General features: G+C 40.5%; 1 protein-coding gene across 1 annotated transcript; it reads right to left on the reverse strand.

The window, feature by feature from the left end:
* Positions 1-1,533: 1,533 nt before the first annotated feature.
* Positions 1,534-20,773, reverse strand: ANKRD46 (ankyrin repeat domain 46). The gene is made up of 3 exons (XM_078863093.1): positions 19,954-20,773; positions 16,634-16,801; positions 1,534-7,565 (listed from the first exon to the last, which is right to left on the reverse strand). The coding sequence occupies exons 1-3, from the start codon at positions 20,262-20,264 to the stop codon at positions 7,358-7,360; spliced, it is 687 nt and encodes a 228-aa protein (XP_078719219.1). The 5' UTR covers positions 20,265-20,773; the 3' UTR covers positions 1,534-7,357.
* Between the last annotated feature and the right edge of the window lie 1,115 nt (positions 20,774-21,888).

The raw sequence follows: 21,888 nt of genomic DNA on the forward strand, positions 1-21,888 counted from the left end.
ACACTAACCGAGAGGCATGATGTATGGAAGATATGTCCGCATGTTCAAGTCTGCTAATACTGCACATTCCTGGGCAGGCATTACAATGAATTTGTAACAAGACAACGCACAAGGTGAGTGTCAATTGGTTGGCACAACTTGGCAACTGTAGAAAATTAATTGTTTTATATCATTTAGGAATTGTATTAACGAACCTGAACAAATCAGAATAAAAAAGATTTCTATGCAATGGTGTCTCCATTACTTCATCAAAAACATTATCATCCATAAAATGGCCATCGGGATAAATTTGACTTGCGAACAAGGATTCCCATTGAGAAAGTGAAACAATTCACTCTCCGAATGGTGGCTGTGGAAAAATGTATTGGATTATATGGAAAGGAAAGACTGAACCACTGCTCGGTATGCTTAATGCACAACATGTTCAGTGCAGTCTTCACCTTGGCTTACCACAGCCCATGTTTTGATCGTTGGATTACCCAGTACATTGCCTTTGCTGCTCTAAAGCTACCACAAACTGAAATAAATAGTGAAATATGAACGAACAAGCTCATGTTTGTGTTGGTAAGACCATATCTTGGAAGGCAGTCGTATTGGAAGATACTGCCATTGAGTTGGCTCCAGTTCAGAACGTCAAGCACAGGACATCCTGATAGGAACTTTTAAGGACATGTATTAAAGCATAAATGACTCTTCCAACAATCCAAATTAAACTCCAGTCCAGACTTGAAAAGGCACTCGAACGCCTTTATGGGCAAGGTTACATTAACAGTTTGGGTAATAAGAAGCATGACCACTCAGTCGATCTTCTTCAATCATGCATGTATGCACCCACAAGTGTAAAAGCTCAAAGAATACAAATTGTCCTTAAAAAAAACTGGTTCCCTGCAGTTTATTGGCTGCACTGTGCCAAAACCTTCAATCATGACAAAACAGTATACAGTAGAACCCAGTCACTTCATATCAACTGCTTCTTTCATGCAAAATTGTGGCATAAAATAATTAGACCACACTGGTTTGATTTTCCTTTCATTAAATCTGCCTGGTCGTTGTACGTTTTTAAAATTCCAAATGCATATTGTACGTCCCTTGCTGTGGCATTCTTTTTTTGCGGTGGTTGCAAGCAGCTTAAAACCTTTAGTGAAGCTACCACCTACCAAATGGGGTTATCCTCCTTTAGAACAGCAAGACTCCAGCTGCAGCCAGCTGTGACACAGCTAAAATGCAACGTTATTTGTTTGAGGGAGAAAAACTTGATTACCGCATCAGCTTTAAATTTATTTAAGGGGACTTTCTGTAAATCACTGCACAGAACTGTAATGTGCATATGCCAACCGTGCATTTATCCATCACATGTGCATTTTGGTACCAAGACGCATAACATTCGAAAAACTAAATAAAATTACCATCTTATTATCCGTTATACATTTTACATGTAAATTCTTTAGAAAAATTATTTTACGCAAAATACATATTTAATTGAACTCTGGGTATAAACACAAATTGGTATCAGCAGTGTGAAGTTGCATAAAAATGTCATTAAAATATACTGTAACACTTTAAAAAGGCACCAAACAAGAATTTAAAACAGCCATACGAATTGTTGATAACTTAATAGAAAAATAGCTGGAAATATATGGCACTATTTGGGTGCAAGTTTAAGTAAATAAAGATAAAACTTCAGGGAAAGACAATTATATAGTTTATTGTAATACATCTACAGGAATGCATGAAATCATTGTGGCACTGCAGGAACATTTCTAAGCCATGACAATAAACAATACAATAATGTAAAATGTTTCAAATTGTTTCCAAAAAAATGTTAATGCAATTACACAAATTCATATAACTAGAAAAATTGTGTCATTATTTATAGATTATCAATGAGTTTAATAGAATGCAGCAGTGTCGCAGCGATGAGTGCAAAGCACTTTCAACCCAGGGACCAAAGTTCTATTCCCGGCCTTGGCGAAACTCAGTGGCAAGTGATATGTGAAAAGACCCTGGGTCCCCGACTTCAACCTACAATGACCAGCAAGGTGAAGTATGGTCAAACGACGTTCACAACTGGCAGCATAGGAAGGCCTTCATCCCATAGTGGATTGATACATTTTTTTGTAAATATTGATGAGGTTTTTCAACACTCAAAAATAAAACTACCGTCACACTACACATCTGGATAACACTGCAAAGAAATGCATTTGTGGGAGAGGATGGTTACGGAGGACAAACTGCTTTTAGCTAAGACATTTTAGCACAATGCCACGAAAGAGAAACACAACCCAGTTCTCTCAACATTGTTTACTTTACAAAACACCATCGGTACATAGTTTAACAACCGACACTTGAACATGTTACCAATATACAATTTTACCAGGGAACAAAGTTGCTGTTCATGGAATGTCAGCGATTCAGTGCGAGCCTGTTTACGCTGTCTGTCGCAACAGTCCACTATTGATATATGCTTGCACTATTTGCCCATTGGCTTCCAAATATGTATGGCAATTATTATGTAGGTGGGCATATCACTGTGCATGTGGCTTAGATGGGACATCACAGTGAATGAAAACTCAAACCCTTTTCAGCATTTCAAAGAAATCTTTCAACGGTTTAATTTTCCAACATTTTACGGGCAGTGTTTTAAAGTCTGAATCGTTAAACTTACGCACCATCACTGTCTGTGAGAAGCTGCATACCAATTCCAGTTGTCTGGGCTGTATTCCAAAATAGAACAAGGTGCATATGATCAAGCCATTGGGGAGTTAATGCTGGAATGGTTCTCTTTTTTCCCATTACAACCAAAAAAATGACTAACACACAAAAGCCATAAAATACAATTACATTTTCCCCAAGGAAACAAAATACATTTCAACCCACGTAACATTGCCACTAAAATGTTTCTGAATTACCCAAAAAATCCATATAAAATTATCTCATTGACCAGTAGAAAACATTTGGTCCATACACTGCTGTCGAGTAAAAGTGCGAGCTATGATTTAACTGAAATAAATTTCCCGACGACGTGGTGTCATCATCAATTGAAAAGAACTTCTGGCAGGGGGAGGGTGAAATGCAAGACACTGAAAACGTTACAAACATTATAAAGCATTTAAAAACATTTCTTAAATGAAAATGCAACCTCGAAATCAAATAAAAACAGCCCAATGGTACCCACAATACTCAATGAGGCAAATCATTAAAATAGTAAAGACAACAATGTTTTAATTATAAGCATTAATAGCATTGTACAAGTGGCACAGCCAGATGGGTGTTAAAGGACATACCGAGGGGGCTCAACCTGGCTTGCCGTGCCCTTCCACAACACGTGCACACGATGTGCATCGTGTATGGAGCATGCACATTGGATGCACGATGGGGGGGGGGGGTCTGGAGTGATTCAATGGGCAAGAATTACGTCCCTCCTTTGTCAACTGCCTCTCGGCTGCTGTGCCGCCACATTAACTGCAAAATGTTAAAACACCTAACATCCAATTTACATAATTTGTTGCATCAGAACTGCTTTTTTGTGTTTAGTTTGTTGTCCGCCCACAACTCCGATTTGCACGGTAGGCTACGTCCGGTGGAACTTCAACATACATACATGTAGAAATAACAGTGTGGATACAAAGAACCAAAAACTGGAACAAAAGTCCATTGTGTAAAGAACAGTAAAAATCCAAATTGATGTATACAGTCCACGAGTGACGCAAATTAATCAGATGTAGCTATTCCAGTTGTTTACATTAAAGTCTAGCTTTATATCATTGCCATTGTTTTAATTCAATTGTTGTTTTGGAACCCAAGGAGGTGGAATACAAATGTTTCCCAAGGTGCATGTATTATGACGATGGTGCTTTCGGGGGCATCCATTATCATTTTCGCGAGCAAATACTAAAAGGCCCTTTTGGTCCTTTACACCCTCCCAAAAGGTGTTGCACAAAATGGGCTGTTGTGCAATAATTTAGTATTTAATAATTTCATTAACTGAACCCATTCCCCGACGTGTGCTTGATAAACCTACGAAAATAATTACAATGAACCACTTAGGTCGTCAATGGCTGTGTAGGGAATGAGCGAAATACAGAAGCATCTGTAGCAAAAAAAATATATAGGTGGATATTAAATATGTAAAAATAAAAAACAATCCATTGGACTAGCGAACATTAATAATATCAATCCGCGCCTATACATATTAATTCATTAACAAAGACGAATTATTTGGGGGAAAACCAATATTTTACAAGCCCTGCTAATGCATTAAGATATGCAACATAATACAGTGTGGCTACAGTACCAGTTTAAATGTGCAAAACTAAATATTTAAGTTGACAGTAGTAGACTAAAAAGCAATACAAGTTGTGCACATTGATGCACAAACTACCAAGCTAAGATTTAATTATTATTTATTTTCACGTGAATATTTTTAGCAAAGAAAATTTGCCAACCAAAATTATTTAAAAATATAGATTTCAAATGACTATCCGGTGAATAAAAACAAACTTTGCTCAAAGAACAAGTAAATAAGAATAGCTAACACATAGCGAATCTAATTTCAGTTAACTTATTGATTAAGACGATAAATATATTACTGTATTTAAAATGTGTTGTCAATTTAGTGATGTAAGAACAAGCAGGTAAATTAATCACCCAGAATTGCATAAAAGTATAAGATATTCTTCTTAAAAATACTGGCACAAAACAATAAGGCAGAAAAACGACTTTGTTTAGTAACTGTCGACCTAATGTTTGCAACACTATCCGTCATGTCATCATTGTGATATTTACAGCAAAACCTCCCAAAGCCAGTTTAAGTCAGCCAGAATTCAGCATGAGCCAAGTCGCTACTTGAAAATAAATAAAATAATCAAATTAAATAAACTAAAACCTCCAACTGGAACATTATTTGCGTGCTAATTGGGGTGCACGTGGTAGGATATGGGATTCTGCAATCAATGCCTCAGTCTACCACATTGTCGTCCGGTGACGATTTAATACCCTCTGTTGGACATTATTTTCATACATGAATTAAATACATTTACATTTCTTAAAAAATTGAAGTTTAAATAATTAAACATTTATTTTAGAAAATGTATGTAAAAAAATTCAGAGCACAATGTCATCACCGGGCCACGTGGTAAAACCGGTCCATCAGAAGGTCTCTTCAGTCCTTCCCTCACCCCAGTTTCCACCTGTGTTTCATGGTGATGGTGTACTGGATTTAAACTGTACACAAGTGATTTCGGAATTCTCATAAAATCGCACACATTTGATATTTTTAATAGTTCTTCAGTGTTCATTAATGTATTAGGTGTTAATTATGGTTCAATTAAATTGATATGTAGTTAAATTGCTAAATATAAATTATTGGCATTATAATAGAAATCCCGACCTCACCAGAAAAATACTCTCCCCTAATTAGTCCGGCTTTGAGACGTTTTAGTATTTATCACAAAATAATAGTTCCAAGCAGATGGCACAAAACATGTAATCATCTGACTTGTAAAGGGGTGGTTAAAGAAGGTGAATGGATTTTTCCAGTGTTCTCATTTGCAATGAAGTTTACTGCCAGGAAAGCAAATAACATTCTCTCGATGGCAAACAGCAGTCACCAAGAGGAAGTATCATAAGATGTCCCATTAGTAAGCATTCTGATTTTATCCAAGCCTTTCCCATGAGCGCAATCTGAAAGAATCTTGATGGAAACGATGATAGTAACCAAACCTCATTTTGATCGATGATTTGGTGTCGCTGTTTGAGTGCTGACCATCAGAACATGCTGCAGTCACAGTTTTTTGGCATGTATTCTGCTGTTTAGCAACACATGATTGTTGTCAGAAACTAACAAGAACACACAGCTGGCACAATGCCTCCATGTGACAATTCCTGAAATGGTACTGGATGTATTCTTTTTCAGTTTTCATGGAAACTTCAAAGTAGAAAAAAAAACAAGTAGCAACACATGACTTTCCAAAGTACACGTGGAATTGGAAATTCTATCCACAGTAGCCGTAGGTTTGACAAATCCTCCCAACACTTTCTTACCCAGGAATGTTTAATTATACCTCCTGACATTACATCAAGTGCTCGCACGCTAAACGCAGACCGACAGCTTGATCACGAAAGCTGCCCACTCTCAAGTCTGCCGCAGTGCCACCGCCTACAAATGCTCGCCATTAGTCAAACTTGTTGATGCGAGTTGACTTGCATGATGTCTTTAAGCACATTTTTTTTATTGTGCTACAGCCCAACATATTATGAGGATAAAAGAACCCCAAAAAAAACCACAAGTGTGATTTACTTCTTGGGCTTATTGTATTTTTTTCACTTATTCGTAGGGCATCAACTTGACGTTGACAACCTTTACAGTGATTTATTGGGATAAACTCAACGCCTGCCAGATTAAATTGTACAGTGGAAAGGAATTTCAAGTACTTATGGCTTGAAAACATTTCAAACTCGAGCCATCTCGTTTTCTGCAGGAAAAAAAACATGGCAGCCTTGTCGACGTTTCTGGGAGACAGGAATTCTGTATGTTCACATTTGTCATGGTGCATTGTAAAAAAAAAAATGGTGTAAGGCAGTTGAGGCCATAGCCTACCTCATTTCATATTTCTAAAAATAAGTTCAGAAGATAGTTGTGTAAATTATGACATTTCCCAAAGCGATTCTTCCACCTGGCAGTGGCTCCTTGTATTCAGTGAATTTTCTTTTATTTATGAGATCAATAATGTCATACTCCAACCAATTTTGCAATGCTGCATTTTTATAATGATCGCATTTCGAAATGTGGTTGAGAACACTGCTGCATTAGCTTCATACCTTCTGCTCACCATTTGGAAAGTGTCTCATGATGAAATTGAACAAATGTTATATCACCGCATTATATCGTCAACTTCTGTGCTGTGAAATTACTACTTCACAGCGAGTTTATATTATTCTTCCCTTGATGGGAACATACATTTGGGACACAGTGACACTTGGAAAAGTAATAACCATGCAGGGGTTTAACCCACGAAGCCATTTACTACTTCCACGATACCATTAGATGTAACTAATATTCTGGACCACATTTTAGTATAGATCAGTGCCTTCTGATGGTTATAGAATAAGGCCTGCAAAGAACTAACTTAATTTATTTTTCTCAAAATAAACAATTTCTTCTCATTGGTTGGACCACAGAGCCATTTAGAACCCAATGTACATTTATGAACAAAATTTAAGGAAAACATTTTCAAACAAGGTTTGGCTTAAACAATGTCTCGTCAGGGTGTTGTTTTAATGAGTCCTTGCAGAATGCCTCAATGGCTCTCTCAGCCTTGGACGTCAAAATGAATACTCAGAATGGCAGCGAGCTTGGTTAGTGCAGGATCTCGTGGCCCACGTTGTACGGCAGCACAGAGCTCACGTAGTAGGCGACGCCAAGTGATAGCAGGGCAATGGCCAGGATAAGCATCAGGACTTTGCCAAGGCCGAGGTCAGCCACGACTTCACGCCAGGTGGAGCGCACGCTGGACAGCACTCCTTCCTCGCGTAGAACGCCTGGGTTCAGCAGGCTCTCCATTACCCTGGCAAAAATAAAGACAAAGATCCCCCAGGATAGCCTTAACAGACTGTTGCCACAAGTGCTGGCACACACACAGACACATGCAGACTTTCACAAAACATATCTAAGACAGGGGTCAACAACCTGCGGCTCTGGAGCCGCATGCGGCTCGTTTAAGGACTGCAGTGTGGCTCTTGAAATTCGAAAATAATGGCTCTTCTTGTTATTTTGGTTGCCGACCCCTGACCATGGAAGTCCAGTTCACCATGGGCAGCGGTCGACAACCTGAGGCTCCGGAGCCGTATGTGGCTCATTAAGGACTTTTTGTGACGTTATTCACATATATTGCATTTTTTTATTAACCAAATTTTTTTTATGTATCTTTTTGTTTTGGTTGCCGACCCCTGATCTAAGACATGTTATGCATACTTTTTAGCGTGGTGTTGTCCGACTTTCATTTTAACATTAAAAAATTACTTAAGATTATAACTTAATGCTCTGAAACAAATGTGATGAACTATTATCTTGCCTTGTAACATTAAACAGACGTGAGGAAAAGGTTTTCCCCTTTTTTCTGGCAACAAAACAGGTGTTAAGATGTTAAAACACCTGTTTTGTTGCCAGAAAAAAGGGGAAAACATTTTCTCATATTTTGGTACTGCAAAGGAGGTCCCATGATTAAACAGACAGCTTCACATCATGGCTAAAGTTGCATTGTTAATTTACTGCAGTGAATTTAAAAGGTGGCATAGCTAAAGGTATAACTTCAGACAGAATAAACAATCCTCTGAGGCTCATGTGACTGGCTTGTGTGGAATGTTTCACTGCGATTAGCACGGTTGGCTACTTACGGTTTGAAAGAAGTTCAACGTGCATGCATACTTATCTGCATTTGTTTATCGAATTTATACATGTCCAGTGGTACACCCATTCTTAGTCAATTAAACTTTAACCATAACGTTTTACCTTCCAAAAAGTAATCAGCAGAATGAAATATATATTTTTTATAAAATCAACTACTGTGTGGTAAAGAGTTTTATAGAAGGATCTGTTTGTAGGGGTGTCTTAATCATCAAGTGAGGTGTAAAACATTTGGTAATCCTATATTCAGGATCCAACAGAGAATGAAAAATATCAAGAATCCAGAAATGTGCCATTAAAGCGAAGCAGATGACAGCATATGCAAAGTATCGATGTATACAAAAGGCAGATTAAATTCAGTGTGGCCTTCACTCTGGTGGGCCCCATTTCCTGCTGTTAAAGTGATTTTCTCCCCATTTCCAAAGTACTGTATCCACAGATGCCATTAAAGCTGCTTCGATTGACTCTGCTTAAAGGACATATATTTGCGAAATGCTACTTTTTCCTCACCCCCAGCTGCTCTCTCATTCCACAGGAAACATCCAACCATGACATTTGTAGAATACAGTAATACCCCGGTTTACGCCGGGGATGCGTTCCTGAATAGTGGTAAGATGAATATCGAAACGGCGTCAATTAATGAGATTTACAGGGTAGGTGGTGGAGGCGAAGGCTAAGAGGCGACGGATAACGAGACAGGACGGACAATGCGGTCAGCGACTTCAGTGTCGGTTGAGGCGATGCAAATCAGGTAGGGGTATTAATAAAGTGACGACTTATTTGCGAATCGATGTAAAAAGGGTGAGACATAAATCAGGGTATGACTGGAGCAGATTTATAAAATGATGCATCTCAATATCAAGTTTTGCAATCTGCTTAAAGCAATGTAACTTATAAGCAAAGGTTGCTTGTAGGCTGTGTTAAATTTTGCATATAAAAAAAACAACATGGACCATTCGAACTCTACAATAATAAGCAGTGGATCAGGCTTGAACTTTATTTTGCTTAACCAGGTGATAATTAAACTGGGATTACTGAAATGCTGGGAATCAGATACGTTTCTCATCTTCTCCACCAAGACATTTAAAAGCTACTACCTTTATGCATATTCTAGACTATACTGACATCATATACAAATCAACCTTTAAAACGACATTGAATTTGCAAAAGTCTATCTTTTATTCAGCGTTATGCTTCATCTTACATATTACTCCACTCAACACTGTGATCTTTACTCAAAGGCTGGTTATCAACCACGTTCAACTCGGGAGATTCATTGGACCTATTATTCTATAATCCATACGCACATAACTCTGTCCTTTACCTATCCAAAGTGTTTATTCAGAACCAAAGCCCTTGAAATATTAGATGCCCCACAACATTAACGTGTATTAAATCAAGCAGTCATTCTCTGTTCATATCCCAAACACCCGAAATTCCATCGCTTTAGAAATGTCTTCCATTACTCTCCCATGTAAATCAACATTTGAAGCTAAACTGTCAATTCTTTGATAACCTCACTTGCAATTTTCATCCAATAACTGTTCATTATTTCTGTAACCTAATTGGTAATTGTACTCTGCCCCAGCCATATTAGGCTCCAGAGAAATTATTACTCTGCAATGATTTATGTTTGTGCACTATTTTAGAGCACTCAAGTGACAGTTGTTTTTGTTTCTATTTCTATTTTCCTTCATTGTTGTCCTTTTGGCATTTTGATGACCCAGATCACTCTTGCGAATTAAGGCTATCTTGGCGTCTTCAATTAAACATATAAACACCCAGCAGCCGCCTACACAAGACTGCATTATGAAAACAAAGGTGACACACTCATTTCACCGAGATGCCACCAATCTGAAAAATCAGTGTATGCAATTTTCATTGCTCGGATGATTGCATTTACATAGAGAAATACATGACGTGCCTAATCGGCATTCAAAATGAACAGAACACATCCACACAGGTCGACTGTACTGCAAAAGCTCAAGAAGAGAGCAGTGTTATGTGACATGGCTTCGAGACATTGTTTACAACACAGTTCACAATACTCCATAATCACACGCGCTAAAAGAGAGGCTTTACTCAAGTCAGCAGGGGCATTTATGGCATTTAATTACCAACATCACATGCGTACTCTTGTACATCTACGTTGTATACTAATATCTGAAATTATTGTATTTAGAACAAAAACTGATAGTGAACACAAAATATAAAATCTGCCTATGAACTTAATGCATTCATAAATAATTATGTACATATGCTGAATACACAAAAGTGAGTGTGACTTAGTGGAAAGTCGGTGCTATTTTAATCTTGTTCATTTCCATATGCCATTACAAGAATCAATATAGTAAGTGAGCTTCGCTTAGAGATCTAAATATTGTAATATCCATATAATTTCACCCGTCATTATTTTTCAGGAACAATTTTCAATTAAATTTCCAATCACAACCAAAAACTAACAGTAAAGTCACAAGTGTAATCTCTAATATTTTTTCATTCATAATCTGTAATATTTTTTCATACATTATTTGTCTTTTCGACGTGGGTGTTGTTTGTATGAAAACATGTTAATATTTTGCCTAAAATTGGGTGTTGTTTGTATGAAAACATGTTAATATTTTGCCCAAAATTGGGTGTTGTTTATATGAAAACAAGTTAATATTTTGCCTAAAAGTCTAATTTTGTTTACCCCCTTGCTTTATGTGGAGCTATGTGATCCATTCTCTATATCTGCTAACTTTTTCATTGTTTATTTTACCAATCTGTGGGGACTGCTCCATCATTATACTCTGTAATCATAGATGCACCCTAGTGTCGGGGCTAAGTTACATACAAAAATACTCAACTGCCTGACCTCACATATGTATGCATGCAAAACTTATTTCGCACCAAACGTAGCAAACACACTTTCTCACTGGCCACCCAAAGAACAAAGCAATCAGACATTAAAGCCAGCTAGCCAACAATAAGCCTCGGGCACAAGGGACACCTTCATAAATCGATACTCACTGGTGCCATAAATTACCTACTTCAAGAATATATATAACAGAAAATCTGTTTTGGAGAAGACAAATGGATTGCAATGGACTGCCATAAAATCATCTTGTACACTCAGCCTTTTGCATTTAAAATAAGTATGACCACCAATTTATATGTAAGATCTTTAGTCTATCAGCAGGATACACATATATTACATAGCTGTCAACCAATATTTTCAGCCAGTGAAAATAAAGGGTATGGTATTTACACTGTGCAGAACTATATACAATATACATTGAAAATATTTGGTAGACATTGTATTTTGAGGCTATCATTAAACTACCTTTAACAATGAGGACATTAAAAGTTTAAAGATAAATGTAATAGAATCAATATAATTTAATAAATATTTGAATATAACATTCATGATACTTAAGTCATGGGGATAAAAGCAATATAAAAACGTAAAAAAACAAGTCATAATACAACACTGCCATTATTGTCGATTAAGACACTAAAAAGTGTACGAACTTTCCCCATGCTAACATGTCTTGTAAAATATGATTATCGTAACCCACCCAACGGCTACACGGCCATGACAATGTTCAGTGTCAGGTTTAACGTGGAGAAACTAAAGATTAATTATTTCATTACAAGTAGGATACGAATTTGTTCACATGAATGGGTAAGTGCTAAAATGATGTACTATTTATTAAACCTGCTCACGTATATTTATACAATAGTTTAATTTAAAAAAATTAGATACCTGTATGCTTTTCCATACATTGATTTCTTTGTTATAATTATGTTTTAATTACCTTAAATATTCAGACCATTAAAGTAATTGTTTCACATCCCAAGAGGATATTTGTTATTTAGTGCTGCCTCTGGCAAAAAAATGTCCTTCAAAATGTATGCATGGAAAATCTTAGAATGGGCAAATGCAAGTTAGTGAGAAAACAATGATCACTGTTGTAATAAACTCGTTTTGTTTATGCATAAACAATATGCCTATAATTATTTTAGAGCATTCATATTAATTTTTATAACCAAAGCTTAAAATGTAGATTTAATGACATTTTATGGTGTCATTTTGACAGCACTTCTTCATATTTTCCTTAATTTATGGTTATGTTAAACTCGCCTAGAGTTTTTTGTATTAATAATTCAGCACTTCCTGAACATACAACATGCATACGCAGCAAAATTAATAATTTACTAAACTAATTATTAGCTACAAAACGTTATACATCCATTGAAAACAATTTGTTTAAAGAGAATGTGTCTACTGTATAATAATTTCAAGAGGACTAATTTTAACCTTTTAATTCTTTAATAAACACAACTTAATTTATACCATTAATATGATAATTGGACAAAATGTAATATTGCATATCACCTTATATGCATTTCCAATACAGGTTCGAAGCATTCCTGTAGATATGTGAAATACAATATGCAAACAGTAACTGGCATCTATGGTTGCAAGCACCCTGAACAAATCCCAGGAATGTGTACTGCTGCTGCTTCTAACCAACACATAACCTACAGGCTTAACGTCGGGGTTGCATTCCTGGAAAATGTGACTTAAATTGAAGCAACGTTAAGTGAAGCAACGTGAAGCAAAGCCTACTTTCCCATAAGAAACAATGCAAATAGGGGAGGTCATGTTCCTGTGAAATTTCCTATCACACTTAAGAATATGATAAACATTCTTAACATATACATTTAATGTAAAAACTAATAACACTACTGATTAACCGTTGCTAGAAGTAGAGAAAAGGTTAGTTTAGGTTAACACTCACCCGTGTGTGCTATGAAGGGCCATTGCCCGAAACGTCGCCGATTTTATAGTTTTCTTTTCAGGCCACACACAATGTGGATCATTGACGAATGTGTCGAGTTAATTTTTTGGGAGAATTCATCTCAGGTCAGCTGGGTTCGTAGCACAGTGCACTAATCACTGTACCAAAGACCCCCCTGTAGCCTTTAACAGACTAGTGGCAAGTGCTATTAGCGAGTAGCACTTGTGAAGGCCGGCACGGCACACGAGGAGGCGGGTGGGCCAGCATCACGCACGCCCGGCCACCTTTGTCTCCCAAGTGGCGACGTTTAATACACACCACACCAGGTATTCATTTGGGGCTGAGTCGAACTATGGGAGGCCCAGGACATGATTGAGATAATCGCTGCCACTGATGTTGATAGTGGTGGTTGTGGGCAGGAATTAAACTTGGGTCTTTGCCGGGTTTGTATGCACAGCTCACCAACCACTGTGCCACCCCATTCACAACAATAACCGCCATTCGCTACGAAGTGGCGATGACATCACTAAAATTAACCGAGATGAGGGTACGCCGCCCCGTACTTTATAATTCCGCATACTGTATCATTTTGCTCACCCATGTAGCCCAAGAAAGCGAGGACTTGCAGTAGTCTGGCCGCGTAGATATACACTGGGCCAGTAGCGTGTGTCGCCTTGCAATGCACGTGGCATGCAGCCATGGAAATTAGTTGCCCACCAGCAGCGACGTTAGAGCGATACCACACAACGTTAAATGCTTAAATGGGTAGTGATTCATCGGTGAGGTTGCAGCGAAACGTTAAAGGGGCTGATGTTAAGCGAGGAGTGATTGTACTAGGAACCTCATTACTACAAGGACAATTTCTTCACCAAGTACCTATTATGGTTTTTATTTTAATTTCCAGTATATGGCTCGCATAACAGCAGTTTCTAAATGTGGTGCAGTGATACAATTTGGACTTTTATATTAAAGTTACAAACCACAGCAGCAAAACGTGTAACAAAAAATTACCTTGATATTATTTGGTTTTGTTTTTCTAAATATGCAGTGATGAGGCTATGTAACATTCAAGGAGTGAACCAAGAGAAGATTTATAAAGTTGTTCAAAATACCTATTACAAATTAAACCCTAATCACATGTACTACCATATATGAAATACTTTACTTAATTCATTTTACCTGAAACAGCCAAACCAATTAACATTCCTTGCACGATTTTTCCAAAATGTCTTGAATAAGATTACATTTTAGGCTGTTAAATATTACACAAGTTTTAGCTTAAAGTACATTAAAGAGATTGCCAATTAAATTACATTTACTTTCCATTATATATTCATTCAGGCTACCATTCATTTAAAATAGGTATATATGGCTTAAACTTTGGTGAATACCACTGTGTATCTTGCGTTTCGAGCCTAAGATGTTCAAAACAAGTGAGTAGAGTTTAAAGTATTACAAAGAAACAGCATAATATTACCATGAGTTTGAAAAAAAAAATACTGGCATAACCTCAGGCCAAACAAAACATTACAGAGGTTTCATGTTTTGGAAACAAAAACGGTTATAGACACGAAATGGAAATGCAGCTGCCAAAAGAGAGGAGTGGACAATCGAACAAAAAATCTGTGCAAAATCCCGAAGTGGTGGTTTTGTAAAAATGATGACACTTTATATATATATTTTTTAGAAAGTCAGGAGTAAATTTTTCAGTCAGAAAGTGGATGTCAGGGTTAAAAATGAAAATCACATCATAATGCGCAATCACTGGAGAGAAACACATGCAGGAGAGGGTTGCCAGCTGGGCTTATGCCCAGGCCCTCTCCTCTTTCAAGTGCCCTTCTTACACCTCACAAACCGTTGTTCCTTTTTGGGAATTCAAATAATTGTTAAAGTGCCCTGCCTTTGTAAGCAACTAAATCAGACCTTATGTACAGGGTGCTTAACAAAATATGTTAACACTTATATGGGACTATCATTTTTAATGGGAAAACAACGGATAATATACTGTAACATGATAACACATGTATGTTAATAGCTTCTCCAGGTGGTCTCTAGAGCCCGGAGGCACATTTCTTGTGGTATATTGTTGCATATCCTCACAAGTGTTCAAACAAATTTTAAGCACCCTGCATATTGGGATAAAAATGGCACCACCATCCAAAATAATGGTGGCTTCTTATGAAGCCAGTTGAGAAGTTATAAGCCTCATCTAGGTTAGTATGCATGCATAAAGCCATCTCTAGAGTTGCTATATAGGCAGTCTTTGTACACGATACATATATATCGTATTTTCCCTCATATAACCCGCGGGGTATACCACTTTTTACAAACAAAACAAGACCCTGCGGGGTATATGGAGATGCGGGCTATCCCAAAAATATTTTACACGTGTGACATGTCATAACTCGTTTAATTTGTTCATGGTAGGACTATCCACTATGCAACACTTACCTTTGACTAAAGCACTGCTGAATAAACCACTAATATTAAAATTGCACGTGTTATCTTATCACGTTTTAAATTATTCGAATTGTTCGTACAATGTTTACATTGTGCAATGGGAAGGGCCTTAAAAAGCGTCTACCAGACGCGGAATCATAATTGCCGAGTCCCTTAGATCGCTGCTATTGGCTGAGCACTAAACAGTCGCGACCATGAGCTTTGTTTCAAACTTCCAATGGCTTTGTTGCCAGGAGACAATGACATTACCATAGTGCCGCTATTGTCTGCGCAGTGCACAATCTACCAGTGCTGAAACTGTACAGGGGTAACTACCGGTCCAGTAGCTATAATATGATGAGTTCGAATGCTGGTAAGCCTAATAGTACGCTTACTTACTTATCTACCAGTTATGTGCTACTTATTTATTGGATATTTACTTTAATTACTTATTTACTGTTTTAAGTTCGCTCGTTTCCAGTTAGTTTGTTTTCTTTGTGCACGTTATATGAATGTTATTGATAGTGGAATGTATTAAAAATGTAAACTTTGTATTAATATGATGGAATTAAGCTGCGGTAACGACGTTAAAGATATGAATGCATGCGGGGTATATGACGATGCGGACTATCTGAAATTTGTTTAACACAAAACGCTATTTTTGCAGGGTATATGCGTCTGCGGGTTATATGCGTATGCGGGCTATATGCGGGAAAATACGGTAAATTGCTATTTTTTAAGCTGAACCTCCGATAGTACTTTTAATGATGTACAATGAAAACAATTAGAATGGATATCTGTGCACAAGGACCAAATAATTTCAACATAAAATAAGTACCATTGTGTCCAAACAGAGACATCCCTGATTACACGTGCATTACCTGATGCAATTTGTAATGTGGCCAGTATTGTGAGCATGCAGTCAAATGACTGGCCTTCTCATATTTTTTCCGGCACAATCGGCAACTTAAAATGCTTGTTTATCTGCACACACGAGCCGTACCCTTCGTTCTCGGCGAGTGAAATGGCTCCCATGCTCCCCATGGTGGGTGGCGTGCCAGCAGCTAGCCCCTTCCCCTCTTGCTCCTCCAGAGACTCCAAGAGACGGAGCACCTCTTTGCACACTCCACGTCTCCGAGCCAGGACCAGTGGGGTGGCACCCTGGTGGTTGCTGTGTGCAGAAAAAAAAGAACAAAAAAAATCACTCAATGCCCATCGCCACAGCACATCAATATTCAGCAGCACAGTGTCGCACTAAATAACGTAGGGGCGTTAAAGTGAAAAACAGACAAACAATTCTTCAAAGCAGACACTGTACTCCGTGCCACTGTTATATGCATCCTCCTTTATGCATAATGAGTGGCCCTATGCCAATAGGGAGTATCGTGGCTGGATCAGACATCAGGCACAATCAAAAGGAGCGTCCACATTTGAGAGCAGATGTTGTTGGAGACACTAAATTAGGTGAATATTATGGATAGTTGCTGGCACTGTGGAAATTAATAGCAACTCAACAGCACAACCAGAATCAGAAAGATAAGAAACGTATGTACAATTATGCACGTCCAGAATAGACAACAACAATCATGATGGACCATACGCTTAAAAAAATGCACCGTACATTGCAATATCGTTAGCACAAGAAACACTATGAAATAGAAAACTAAAATCTGGATGATAAAAGCGTGCCTTTGTGATTGCAATGTCCATACAATAAGCTTGTTTCCAAGCAGAATGACAAAGTGAATATGGATAGTTGCTGGCACTGTGGAAATTAATAGCAACTCAACAGCACAACCAAGTTCATGGCCGGAGAAATGAAAATATACAGCCTTGAGTAATTACGCAGTGCGCCTGGATAATGGGGCGGTTCTGGAGATAATGAGACGCCAGAGGTTCACATGTCACAAGACTTGTCATCTTCACACACATATATTGATTGTGGCACGATGTTCAAGCGAGATGAGAGCGCACCCTTACAGCGTAGCCCTGGTGGGGACACGGAGTAATCATCTATTTTAGATAGTCTGGCATGACACATTAGGTTCAAACATTCTCCGATGCACATTAAAGAAAATGATAATTATGTACATATCATTACTGGGAAATATCACAAGGGGTGAACATTTTAAGTTATCATAGCAAAGATGAGTACAACATATGCTTCCCTCGTAACTGGCAAAGCGGGACCTATAATGTCTAGAAGCAGACACAAAAGCCATCTTGGTAGCCTTCGAAAAGGTGTCCTGCTGTGCAGTTTAATGTCTGTCACACAGCAGCATCACATGCTTCAGTCAAACGCACATTTTAAAAGGAAATCCAAAGATGCACCGAGCCATCAATTATAATGGATTATTGAAGTCACAACATATGCACTCGCATAAGAATGGATGTTTTTGCTTTATATATTTTATATGCTCCAGTGATCCCTGCAACCACAAGGCCATTACAAACACGACAATACTAAACAAACACGATGCTTGAAGAAAGCAAAGCTCACTGAATTGGAGGGGGAATACATTTTACACCACTACTCCTTACAGCCTACGCCGCATGTTCATAAGAAAACGACTCAATTAATTGCTATTATTTTTAAATAAGGAGCAGTGACATGGTCAAATATATTAAAGTTCAGGGCACAAACAATTTGATTTAAATGCAATCTCAATTTCCAAACCATAATCCCATCAATAACTGCATGAATCAATGTTAATCTAATAAAGCATATTATTGAAGAATAACCCAAATAAAAGAGTTTCCAATAATATCTGTGGTGATTAATCTCAGGCATTTAAAATATTGCTCCTAAAGCTAAATATTGCTAAAAAAATACACCCTCCAAATGCAGCCCCACAACCAATAACTCCTCTGTAACCACTTTCAGCAACCGCAAATACCACCTAGCTCCCTCCGGCAAATCCACCATAACTACCACGATAAACTAAATGACAACACCACTATCACCAGTGGCTCCAATACAACCACTACCACCACATTTAGACACTCAACCACTAACCACACCTCTAACAGCTCCACCACAACCAAAACACCTCCACCTCAAGCAGCTTCTACCACTTCCACAATCAACTCCAGCAGCTTCACCACCACCACCTCCGACTCCAAGCAATGCATCTGCCACCACCAGCTAACCACAACCAGCATCAACCACTCTCACCACTCCCAGCACCTCCGATTAGCACGGTTGACTACGTACGGTGCGAAAGAAGTTCAACATACATACATTTACTGCCACCAATACCACAACCTCCATCATCACTACCAACAGCTTAACCTCTACAATGACCAGCCCTAAACTACATTCACCCTCATCACCTCCGCTTTATTCTTACCGACACCTCCACCCTCACCATTACAAACACCTCTCCACTCACCACCACTTTCACTACCATGCCACTCACCACTGTGATGCCACCCTCACCAACACTCTCATGTCCTCCATCTCCACCACAACTGCCATGGCAGTTACACCACGGCACTGACCACTACCCTCATTACCACCACCCTAACCTTCTGTAGCCTCACCACCACAGCACTCACCACCACCCCCCTTTACCACTATCCTGACCCCCGGGGGTCCACCCTTACCACCAGAACCCTCAACATGACAGCACTCAATAATACTGTTACATGACTCGCCACCAAACCCAACCTCACATACACCACCCACAACACAGCATTACAATACCCACCACCATCATCGTCGTCTTCACCGCCACGCGTCACCACCACACCTTCCATATCACCATCATTAACCCACACCACCATCCATCCTCATTAGCACCACCTTCACCACTACCACGCACAACATTCTCACAAAAGATTCCCCGTATAGCCTTAACAGACTGTTGCGGCAAGTGCTGTTAGCGAGTGGCACCTATGCACTATAAACGCCGGTACGGCCACACTAGGGGGTGGGTGTCCAACACCACGCCCGGCCGCCTTTGTCTCCCCCAGTGGCGATGTTAACACACCGCACCAGGCACTTCTCACACCCGCCCACCCCACACTCAACCATCACGACACTCACTATACAACTCAACCTCACCAGCACCTTCAACACCACCACCACTACCCATAATATTCATAGTATAGGTTTTTGGGTCAGATCGCGTTATTTATAAATGTGTCGTAACCCTCCACCACCCGACACGGCCAAACAGTAAAAACATGTGTCACGTTTTTCAAAGGACAAAACAATTCACTTCTTTAGCCCACCGGTGTGCTGAAGAGATAATCAACAGCACCACCACCACGACATTTGCCCTCCCTCTCCCATCAACATCTCCCTTCCAACCCCTGTACCCGAGGTCCGGCCTGAGCCCGCTGGCCACGAGGAAGCGCACGGTGTCCCCGTGTCCGCACAGGTGCAGCGCCGTGTTGCCCTGCGCGTCGGTGGCCGCCAGGTCGACCCCGTGCCGCAGCAGGAGGCGGCACACGGGCAGGTGACCCCGGGCCGCGGCGAGATGCAGCGGAGTGCGGCCGCGGGCGTCGGGCGCGCAGGGGTCCGAGCCGCTCTCGAGCATGCGGCGAGCGGCCGCCGCGTCGCCCTGGGCACAGGCCCGCAGCAGCGGGGAGGCCAGAGGGCCCGCGTCGGCCACCAGCACGTACGCCATTCACGATGCTAAATACACCAACACAATGATGATACTTCCTACACGGAATAATCACAGCACACGGTGGGAACGCTACCCCCCCCACCCCCTCCTTTTTTGTTTTCGTTACGGCGATGTTATGACGATAGGTGAAGTAAACGCATTGTTGCGCCGATGTTGATGTTTTCTTTTCTTATGCTTCTTCTTCTTCCAGCGATTCAAGTTGCGGGTTAATTATTTATCAACGTGCGCCACTGTTAGTCACTGAATGTCACTCTGGCCGCTTTCAACGTTGTGGTGGTGTGTGGTGTTGTGTGGAACGGGAGGGGGTCCAGGTGGGAGGTCTCACAGCTCGAGGTATGGGTCGCGAGACGCGGCTCACGGTTGCTTGTTGTTTTTGACGGCTATCTCCAACACGGAGACATCAAGAGACGACGACGACAACAACAAAAACAAAAGCGCTGGATCCGCGTAGCCGCCACCATCACCACCGCCGTCGCCGCTGTCGTCTCCTGGCTGTGGGGGTGGTAGGCGGGGCCGGGGACTTGAGGGCAAATAGTGGGCGGTCCTACCCTAGTAGCCCCGCCCTCACTCTCCACACTCGCCCCGCCCCCAGCTTCACTAGCCCCGCCCCCACTAGCCCCACCTTCACTAGCCCCACCCCCATCTTCACTAGCCCCGCCCCCTCTAGCCCCGCCCTCACTCCCCACACTCGCCCCGCCCCCACCTTTACTAGCCCCGACCCCACTAGCCCCACCCCTACTAGCCCCGCCCTCACTAGCCCCACCCCCACTAGCCCCACCCCCACTAGCCCCACTCTCACTCTCCACACTCGCCCCGCCCCCACCTTCACTAGCCCCACCTCTACTAGCCCCACCCCCACTAGCCCCACCCCTACTAGCCCCACCCCCACTAGCCCCACCCCCACTAGCCCCACCCCTACTAGCCCCACCCCTACTAGCCCCACCCCCACTAGCCCCACCCCTACTAGCCCCACCCCCACTAGCCCCACCCCTACTAGCCCCACCTCCACTAGCCCCGCCCCCACTAGCCCCACTCAATCCCCACGAGCCCCCGCCCCTCCACCCACACCTAGCCCCGCCCTGACTACACCGCCCCCACTGTGTACGGGTCCCCGAATGCAAATGCTGAGAACGAAAACGCGAAAGATTCTTAGGTTTATAACTAAATCTCTCTGTGTCATCCTAGTAACTAGAGGTGGTAAACAGTACTGTGGTGTAAAGATTCAGCTCATTCCACCCCCCCTCCTTCACCAACCACCACCGATTCAAGAATGAATTATTATGTTTTAGGTGGCTACGTGGCTTCGAGTCCGTAGCCTTGAGCTTCTTACCGCTGCAATAATCCGTGATTTAAACCGAGGTCTCAAATGTTGGTGAACGTGTCTATCACATTTGGTGTTGCGCTCAATTAATTCCAGCTCGGTGAATGATAACATTTACGAACATTGCTCCGCGCAGCAAGGCGGGTGGGGGAGTGTTGTGGAATATTCGTCGCTTGGAAATTCAGGAAGGTATTAATTATAGATTTGAAGCTTTCGTGACTGCAAGGGTCCTTACGTTTTTTCGGTAAAGTCACGTAGGTAAAGATTAATAATAAAGATAATGAATAAATAAAGTAACAA

Source organism: Lampetra fluviatilis, chromosome 15, assembly GCF_964198595.1.
Source record: "Lampetra fluviatilis chromosome 15, kcLamFluv1.1, whole genome shotgun sequence".
Lineage (NCBI taxonomy): Eukaryota > Metazoa > Chordata > Hyperoartia > Petromyzontiformes > Petromyzontidae > Lampetra > Lampetra fluviatilis.

Excerpts from the sequence above, each read along its gene's own strand:
- ANKRD46 (XM_078863093.1), bottom strand. The coding sequence starts at position 20,264 with ATGGCGTACGTGCTGGTGGCCGACGCGGGCCCTCTGGCCTCCCCGCTG. Across the intron at positions 16,802-19,953 it reads GGGCTCAGGCCGGACCTCGG|CAACCACCAGGGTGCCACCC; the intron begins GTACAGGGGTTG and ends TTCTGCACACAG. Across the intron at positions 7,566-16,633 it reads TCACTCGCCGAGAACGAAGG|GGTAATGGAGAGCCTGCTGA; the intron begins GTACGGCTCGTG and ends TATTTTTGCCAG.